The 9,915-nt window shown below is 42.2% G+C and overlaps 1 protein-coding gene across 1 annotated transcript; it reads left to right on the top strand.

Annotated features, from left to right (window-relative positions):
* Positions 1-7,640: 7,640 nt before the first annotated feature.
* Positions 7,641-8,930, top strand: SPANXN5 (SPANX family, member N5). Its single transcript, XM_054676500.2, is given in 2 exon segments — positions 7,641-7,800; positions 8,443-8,930. Coding segments are annotated over 2 exon segments (483 nt in total). The 5' UTR covers positions 7,641-7,725; the 3' UTR covers positions 8,851-8,930.
* The last annotated feature ends 985 nt before the right edge of the window (positions 8,931-9,915 follow it).

Genomic DNA, 9,915 nt, shown 5'->3' with positions numbered 1-9,915 from the left:
TGATTCACCAGCAGGACCCTGACTCACTACAATATGGTGAAACTTTCTTTGAGTAAAGGAAGAGCGAAGGGGTAGAGATGAGGAAGCTGTCACTCCTGGGAGACTATGGATTTCCCCATAGTATGAAGCAGCAGCTGAGCTGTTGTCTATTATGAAGAATACATGTACTCACAGCATTAACAATAATCCCTCCAACTGTGAGAGAACTGGCTGACTGGATCCCTCGACCGCTGTTCTGTGCAGGATAATGTATGGAGGAAAATCGCAGTCTGGTGCTGACTTTAATTTTTGTTTTCTCCTGCAGGCAGGTAGAGACAGGATACAATTGTTGCCAATGAACTTTCAGTAGGCCAAAAATCCTGAAGGTTTGAATTGCTCTTTCCTCTAAGTGGGAGGCAAAAAAATCAGTTTCCTGGGCTAAAGCAAAGCCTTAGCTAAACCTTAAGCCTTAGATAAAGGGAAAAAAGTGAGAGAAAAAAAGGCCACATGCAGCGGCTCACACCTGTAATCCCAGTATTTTGAGAGGCTGAGGGAGGAGAATCACTTGAAGCCAGGAGTTCAAGACCAGTCTGGGCAACATAGTGAGACCCCTGCTCTACACAATTTTTAAAATTAGCTGGGCATCATGGCACGTGTCTGTAGTCCCATCTACTCAGGAAGGTAACACAGGAGGATTGCTTGAGCCTAGGAGTCCTAGGTTGTGGTGAGCTCTAAGTCCTCCATGTATTCCAGCCTGCATGACAGAGAGAAATCCTGTCTCAAAAAGGGAGTGGGGTGTGTGAAGACACATTTCAGCCTTGTCTTCAGCTGGACTGCCACTGCTGCAGCCTCCTCCCAACATTTGAGGCAGGATCTCTCTTGGCCATGGTACTCGTAATTCTGTGAATGCTGAGTTCAGTGCTAGGGTTTTGATGGAAATTACAATGAGATAAAAAAAGGTACAGTTGTAAAATGTCTTTGTGTTTTGTGGCTATTACATCTGGATGTGTGATACTGACGGAGAGGGTCCAGCAGTTTGACTACTTAATGCAGTTGCCACAAGTGAGGAATTCATCTTTTCTACACTTCTCACTGGATAAGGGATAGAGACAAAAGGGATGGATGTTATGTAAACTGATTTTTAAAATTTTTATGAATTCAGGATTTCATCCTGTCCATTTCTTAAATATGATGAATCTTTTCACTAAGTTTATATCATAATGTGTTTTTCTGAAGATGTTTCGTCCCTTCTGCTTACAACCCTTCCAGAAAAAAAAAGGTCTGGAGGACGAAATGGGATGATTAAAGAGATAAAAACTTTTCATCACAGGATACAACATGGTGATTCTGTAATAGTGGAGAAAACAGAAAACCTGGCACATGAGGAGAGGCAAGGGAGGGAAGGAGGACATCGGTTGTCTCTGTTTTTCAAAACTATTCCTGCACACTCTCCACTTTTCCTCAGAAATACTTCCCATGAGGGCTTTCCAAGCCACTGTGAGCCATTGTTAAAACCACACTCATTGGTCAGCCAGTGATTACCTTACAGGTATTCAGGGAATTCAGCTACCAGTCAAGAGGTATAAAAGTGCAATAACACAACCTTAAAAAAAAGTACAGGTGTGAATTGATTGTCTACAGCATGTATAAAAAGCATGTATAAAAATTGGCAGGCATGGGAGGATCACTTGAGGCCATGTGTTTGAAAGCAGCCTGAGCAACTCAGTGACACCCCGCATCTAAAATATAATAATAATTAAATACATTAGGCGGGCGTGGTGGCGGCCAACTGCAGTCCCAGCTACAGGGGAGGTTGCTGTGTGAGGAGGATTGCTTGAGCCCAAGAGATGGAGGCTGCAGTGAGCCATGGTCATGCCACTGCCCTCCACCCTGGACAACAGAAAAACACCCTGAGAAAACAGTATGTGTAAATATAGACATAAAATTCTTTATTTCTGTCACAAAAGGTCTTTCTGAGACACACCCTCCACTAAGGGTGACATGGGACTCTCTGTTCTCAATGTTTCTGGATGCCTGAGAATGGCTGGGCAAGAGACAAAAAAAATTTAAAAAATCTCTCACGTCCCTTTCTTCCTACTACAAACTACCTGGGATAAGGGTATGGGGATAGCAGGAAAACCCTGGCCGGCCCTGCATGTGCCTGACTCAGTGTGCATGCCCCTTGCTGCACAAGGCATAGTGGCTCACATCTGTAATCCCAGCACTTTGGGAGGCCAAGGTGGGTGGATCACCTGAGTTCAGGAGTTCGAGACGAGCCTGGGCAACATGGCGAAACCCCGTCTCTACTAAAAATACAAAAATTAGCTGGGCGTGGTGGCACATGCCTGTAATCCCAGCTACTCGGGAGGCTGAGGCAGAGAAACTGCTTGAACCCGGGAGGTGGAGGTTGCGGTGAGCCGGGACTGCACCATTGCACTCCAGCCTGGGCAAAAAGAATGAAACTCTGTGTCAATAAATAGATAAATAAATAAATAAATAAATAAAACAGAAAAATGAGGCTCAGAGATTGAGACTTACCAAGAACACTTGAATCATGGAGGAGGAATTCATATTTTGTTCCAAGGTTTGCATTCTTCCCACCATCCATGTCAGAAAATGTGAATGATTTTGCTTAAAAATGCTTAATACTCAAATATGTCTGCACTGTAAGGTACTCAGCATTGACTCAGGACAAAACGCAGTTCAGTGAAGTAGGATAGCGTCTCCAGAAAAGAGGCCAATAAATGACAGCCACTGTTTCCTCTGATGCCTATTTTTGACAGTATGTTTGGTAAAAGGTGGATAATTCAGGACACTGGAATACAGATAACTATATCAGTAGGACTTTGAAGGGGCTTTTAAAAGTTGTTTCAATATTTTTATAATTAGAAAACTCCAAGTACAATAAGATTATCATGAAACAGAAATTGTTTCCTCAACGAATAGATAGCACTTTCAAACTAAAGATAGACAGAATTTGGGCCATGGATTATTTTAGCAATTCACTGTTAAGGGGTTTCCAGAATATGACTGTCAACAATGCCCATTAATTTCTCTGCACTTCAGTTCCCGTACTCTCATTGGAAGACAGTGGTTTTGCTGTTGTATCGGGTACTTTTTCTTAATGACATATAGGGCCTTTGGACCTAAACATTAATTAAGTTTAACCCCAACACTTTCAGGGTACCTGAACAGGGAATTAGTGTCAGGACTATAAGATTTGTCATAAGCAGACCAGTACATTGATCTAATCATTCAGAACATTATATTTAAGGTATGATTAAAATGCTATCCACGGGGCAGTCTTCAGATTTCCTAGGTAGCTGAGATACTTCAGATTTCCTAGGTAGCTGAGTGTTTATAACACACAATGTTAAAAAGTATGGGAAATATAGGTGTGGTGTGATTTATCCTCAGATTGTTAGTTAAGATATCATAATACAGGAAAACAAAGGTGGGACATCTTTGCATCACATTTATTACCACAGTAGCCTACAGGCTTTTATTGCATCACACTGAGGAAAAGAATAGGATCATTTCCTTATTTATCATTCTGGTTTGGCTGCTCCAGTCGATATCCTTGGTATTTTTTAGTACCTGACCTGGAAGCTGATCTCCAGAAGCTGTCTCAGTCAAAGACTGGGGATGAATGTGGAGTTGGCCCTGGTGTCCAGGGGAAGACTCTGACAAAATGAGAGCAATTTAAAATGCCAGAAGGAGGTATGTTATCCATTAAGATTCAAAATTACGTGCTTTCTGTATTCCATAATATTACACTTTTGATAATGAAAAGAGAGAACGTTACTGCCCCTTTAAAAACAGAGTCCAAATGCAGACTTTCTCGGGAAGGTAGTCGAGACCCCAGAAGCCTGACTGCAAAACTGAAAGACTATCAGATACAGACACAAATTGGGTCAAAGCCATATTGAATCATCAAATAGAAGCGGGGGCTCACGCCTGTCATCCTAGCACTTTGGGAGGCCGAGGCGGGTGGATAATTTGAGGTCAGGAGTTCGAGACCAGCCAGGGCAAATGGTGAAACCCAGTCTCTACTAAAAATACAAAAAATTATCCGGGCTTCATGGCAGGCACCTATAATCCCATCTACTCGGGAGGGTGAGGCAGAGGAACTGCTTGAACCCGGGAGGCGGAGGTTGCAGTGAGCCGAGATCATGCCACTGTACTCCAGCCTGGGCAACAGAGTGAAACTCCGATCTCAGGGGGGAAAAAAAAGAAAGGAAAAGAAAAAAGAAAAGAAAAGCATTTTCTTACTTCTGAGTATAACCAACAGCTAAAAATTTGTAGATTATTTTCTACTTTCTGCTTTTCGCAAATACATAATACATTTGTAATACCACTTCGTATGAAATATGCTGACCCTGAAGAAGATTCTAATACCAGCTCTAAGATAATTTGTGAGATTCTGGACAAAACACATAAATCCTGCACCGGTTTTTGCTTTTATTGAAAGTAGTGAATGCACATCAGATAGATTAAAATCATTTCATTGCTGATTTCTGCATGTTTTGGTTCTGTTGGAGAAAATACAAAGATAATTTGATTTTCGTGATTTGTTTATCATAACAATCAGCTTCAGTCCAATTATAATATCCGAGTTGAGATTTCATTGCTCCTAAGTAAATGAGCTGGCACTCTACTTGTTGTTTGTTTTCCTGTATGGAGACCTTCATGAGTGTTCTTGGATTTTGTCAAATCCTGAATTCTCTCAGGCTCTTAAACAATGATCGCTTTTTTTTTTTTCAGTAGGGGTCTCACTCTGTCGCCCAGGCTGGAGTGCAGTGGTCTGATCTCGGTTCACTGTGACCTCCACCTCCCGGTTTCAAGGGATTCTCATGCCTCAGACTCCTGTGTAGCTGGGAATACAGGTGCGTGCCACCACGCCGGACTAATTTTTGTATTTCTAGTAGAGACAGAGTTTCACCATGTTGGCCAGGCTGGGCTCGAACTCCTGATCTCAAGTGATCCACCTGCCTCAGCCTCCCAAAGTGCTGGGATTATAGGCATGAGCCACCTCCCTTGCTGGACCCAGTGATTGCATTTTAAAGTCTTCCCGCAGTGAGACCTTGAATGACTGAATAATAAAATGGAAAGAGACAGTCAAGTTTTTGTGACCCAAGAAGTAGGGAGCATGCATGTAGGTCAGTGATGCTCAAGGTGTTTGTAAGATGCCTGGGCTAAGCATGCTCCCTGCCCTCCTGTCAGTCTTCATGAGCTACTGTGTATAATTAGATTGAAGACACATATGGTAACCTCTAACCATATCAGAGGTTATATATTACAGGTTTCTGCCTTGAGTCATCAGAAGATACGATTTAAAGTTCAAAGACTATAACATACTAAGTCCTGAGTAGTCCACGTAAGTATCTTTTACACATGTTTTCCAAATTGCTGACTTAATTAGAAGAACTTCTGAATTTAAAGGAAGCACTGCATGTTTAGGGGAGAAATTACCTAAATGTTTTTACTCCACACTTCTGAACCACTCCATTAGGCTATTAACATTAAAAGATTGTTTTCAGATGATTTCCAGGAGGCTACTGAACAAGCCTCAGTTGTATTCTTAGGACAGTCATAGCATTAAATGTATATCTTATTAAAATAGATAGCAAATTCCATGATACAAGAAAATAATATTAAGAAAGAGCAAAATAATAAGAGTCACAGAATAAACTTAAGGGAAAAAGGCAGTAAATGAAAGGTATGCATCATTAACAAAAGGAAAACTAATTTGATATTAATAAATTTAATAGAATGTTCTTTTGAGAAATAGCTAGGAAGAGCATCCAGTAGATTAAACAATCTTGAAGAAAATGGAAAAGGCACAACACAGAATATGAACAAGACACAGATATTGAATGTAGGGCATAATTGAAAGGGAATACATTCTTGAACACTAATGTTTTCAGAGTGTGGATGATATGGTTGATATGCTCAGAATGCCTACATTATTTAATATATCCCTGAAATACCTGAATATCTGAACATCACAAAGACTGTGGAAGGATGTGAAATTTGCCAGTTGTACCTCAAAAAACAGTCACTTTTTTTTTTTTTTTTGAGATGGAGTCTCTCTCTGTTGCCCAGGCTGCAGTGCAGTGGCACGATCTTGGCTCACTGCAAGCCCCGCCTCCCGGGTTCATGCCATTCTCCTGCCTCAGCCTCCCGAGCAACTGGGACTACAGGCACCAGCCACCACGCCTGGCTAATTTTTTGTATTTTTAGTAGAGACGGGGTTTCACCGTGTTAGCCAGGATGGTCTTGATCTCTTGACCTGGTGATCTGCCTGCCTCGGCCTCCCAAAGTGCTGGGATTACAGGCGTGAGCCACTGCGCCCAGCCAAAAACAGTCACTTTTAGAAGCAAATATTTAGCTTTCCAGATGTGTTACTCTCCGATTTTGTTTCCCTCTCCATTTCTTTTTCTTTGCCACACTGCTTATGATGTATAACTCTTTCACGTCTTAATGCCAATAATGATAGTGATACCTTAAAACTTATATTACCATTTAATTAATTACACAAATGGGAATACTTTCCGGTGAAAAATGTGTCATTATTCATATTGACATGATGACTATAGGTGAAAACTGGATGCAAATTTCTAATATATAACTTCTACTAGATAAACATACAATTGATTTATATGTTGATCGCTTACTCTGCAATCTTGCTAACCTCAATTATTGTAGAAGCATTTTTTTTTAGATTGACTTTTCTACATACACTCTCATGTAGTCTTTGACAAAAGATACTTTTACTTCTCCCTTCCAATCTGAATGCATTTTTTTTTGTCACTGGACACAATCTCCAGTGCAAAGCTTAACTATGCCCACATTCTTGCACATATTAGTCTTAGATTGCAGTATCCTGCAGGTAAACACTCAGGACAACTTCCAGCACTTGAATATTTACTCCTTCCCCCACCCCACATACTGGTAGAATTCATGTTGGGATACTACATTTACTGTGAACATACACCCCTGATTTGAAACAAGACTAGGATGCAAGGTAAAGAATGTTAATTCACTAAAGTTTTGACAGACTGAGGCCATTGTTTCAGATTGGAAATAGGAAACTTAAAAGAACTACATGGACATTGGGTAAAAGAACATGGGTTGAAATTTGCCTGGCAGTAGCCCAAGAGTAAATGGTCTTCAAGGTGCATATGAAGGAACTGTAAGAGGGAAATGGGATAATTCACATCTCCACCAATAATTAAATGTAGCCACACTAGCTTGGGGGATTTGAGGTGAGACATCTAAAATACTAAGTCATGGTGAGGGCTGGAAGACAAAAGAATGAATCACTTAATAGGAATGGCTGTGGGGAAGGGCTTGACAGAATCAACCTCTCACTTCCATGTGAACCACGAACATTAAACATGGAGAAATGAGGAGCGGCAGCAGATCAGTTTGGGATGCATCTTCAGGGGATGCTGAAACAACAGCAGCATTTGGTTTCCTCTACACCCCTGTCACCCCTCCCCTACAAGCCCAGGGAGTGGTCAGCAGTGGTGCTTTGTGATGTCTAAGCCACCCTTGGACTGCCATTGGCTGGGACACTGCCTGTATGATCAAACAAAGCTCAAGGGTGTGGCTTTGCCTTGTCACCAGGAGGGTATATATAGGGAGGGCAAGAGCTCTGGGCCACTGGGAAGCTTCAATATAGCTGTGGAAGTCTGGACTCTACAAGATCCTGCTGTAGACATTCAACAACCAACCAGAATCATGGAAAAGCCCACTTCAAGCACCAATGGGGAGAAGAGGAAGAGCCCCTGTGACTCCAACAGCAAAAATGATGAGGTAAGATTGTTAGGTTTTGAAGCGAAGGCGAGGGTGAAAGAAAGACACACAGAGAGGGGGCAGCTCAAACAGCAACACAGGAATACTGCAGACGCTTGTGGAAGTGGGGGATCAGCTTAATGCCAGATCCCACCACCGCTTACAGCCTGGGGTACTTACAGGTATGGGTGGGAGGGATCTGGGCAGTATGGCTTGCTGCCCGGCAGGATATTGATAAGATGTTCTTATGATCAGGTGGTTTGGCCCTTTTTCTGGTGGAATATCGTTGTGGTGTTCCTTAGAACTTTGCCAAGCAAGATATGATAGGGATGTTTCTTTAGTTGGGCCTTTGTCTGCCTTGTGGACAGGTGGTTAGGCAGGATGTTTCTCACGGCCTGAACCCCCATGGGATGTTTCACTTTGACCAAGGTCTGCAAAATAGCAAAGAACTTACAAAATGGTGCAGTTTGGACTAACAGATGATCCTACCCATGCTCCTCTTCTTCCCCATAGATCCCTACCCTGTGATTCAACCTTGTTCTTCTCTGGATCGAACCCCTTCCTCAACCTGCATTCCTTCTCATAAAGCCCCCCTTGCTATCCAGTCTCTATCCTATTCACCCAAAATAATGTCTTTCTGGCCTCTCCCTGTTTTCTTAACAGATGCAGGAGACACCAAACAGGGACTTAGTCCTCGAACCGAGTTTGAAAAAGATGAAAACATCAGAATATTCAACAGTATTAGTGTTGTGCTACAGGAAGACTAAGAAAATACATTCAAATCAACTGGAGAATGACCAGTCCTGAGAGAACTCCATCAATCCAGTCCAAGAGGAGGAGGACGAAGGATCCTCACAGGAGGACGAAGACCTAGACTCATCTGCAGAATCTTCAAAGCAGGATGAAGACCTACAATTACCTGAAGGATCTTCACAGGAGGATGAAGACCTAGGGTTATCTGAAGGATCTTCACAAGAGGATGAAGACCTAGACTCATCTGAAGGATCTTCGATGGAGGAAGAAGACCCAGACTCATCTGAAGGATCGTCAGAGGTGGGTGAGGAAGACTAATTAAACATGGAGAAACCAAATTGGACATATCCTCACCACCAACGGTGATGATTACAATAAAATCAAGTTTGAGAAGCTGATGGCTGCATATATCTATGCCTGTTTTCTGATGGTGGGGGGGAAGGGAAGGGAAGAGGTAGGCATTTGAGAAGGGAGGGATATGAGGTCCTGTAGGGTTGGTGGACAGACTCGCAGGTTGACAGTAAGCCAGACATTGTAAATAAGGCCTGGGGGAGCACTGATTCCTAAAGAAAATTTTCTTCTTAAAATTTCCTCTCACAGGAAGTGGAGATGTGTATATGTTCATGCAACTGTACCCGGCAGCACATAGTTCTGCTGAATGTACATATCAAAGGTATTCCCATCCCTTTTCCATTTGATATTTTCCTAGGTTAGAAATATATGCTTTATAAAGAGTTAATGTTCTGTAAAACACAAAGCACAATACAGACATACACAGACACCTCTGCTCACTCTCTCTAGAGGGATACAATTAAAAACATTGGTTATAGGGCCGGGCACAGTGGCTTGCGCCTGTAATCCCAGCAGTTTGGGAGGCTGAGGTGGGTGGATCACCTCAGGTTTGTGAGGTTTTCAAAGAAAGATCTTGATCAAAAGAGGGAATGTGAAAGCTGACTGTGCGAATGAACCAGCTTCTCCAGTGCCAATGAGCCTCATTTCAAAGCAGTGGAGATAATTAGAAAATTGTACTGTTACTATAAAAGAATAACAAAAGGGGGAAATTGTAAGGGTAACTAAACATAAAATTGAGATTTTCCTGTTGCCAAAAGAGCAAGAAGAGACCTTCCCCATTTCACTTTCCTTAGAGCATTTCCTTGAGAAAATTTGTATTTATAAATTCTTCCTTTGATATGTAAGCCTCTGGCCACCCTATAACCCAGGAATGTCTTGAACTTGAACTCCAGGCCTCAAGTGATCCTCCAGCCTCAGCCTCCCAAAGTGTTGGGATTACAGGTGTGAGCCACCAAGCACCGCCACCAGGAATGTCTTTCTTCAGGGCCACGGAGCCATCTCTTTGAAAGGTGAACGTTGAGGAAGATGATG

Source organism: Pan troglodytes, chromosome X (genome assembly GCF_028858775.2).
Source record: "Pan troglodytes isolate AG18354 chromosome X, NHGRI_mPanTro3-v2.0_pri, whole genome shotgun sequence".
NCBI classification, from domain to species: Eukaryota; Metazoa; Chordata; class Mammalia; order Primates; family Hominidae; genus Pan; species Pan troglodytes.
The sequence above is the reverse complement of the archived record's forward strand: the minus strand, read 5'-3'. Positions and strand labels throughout refer to the sequence as shown.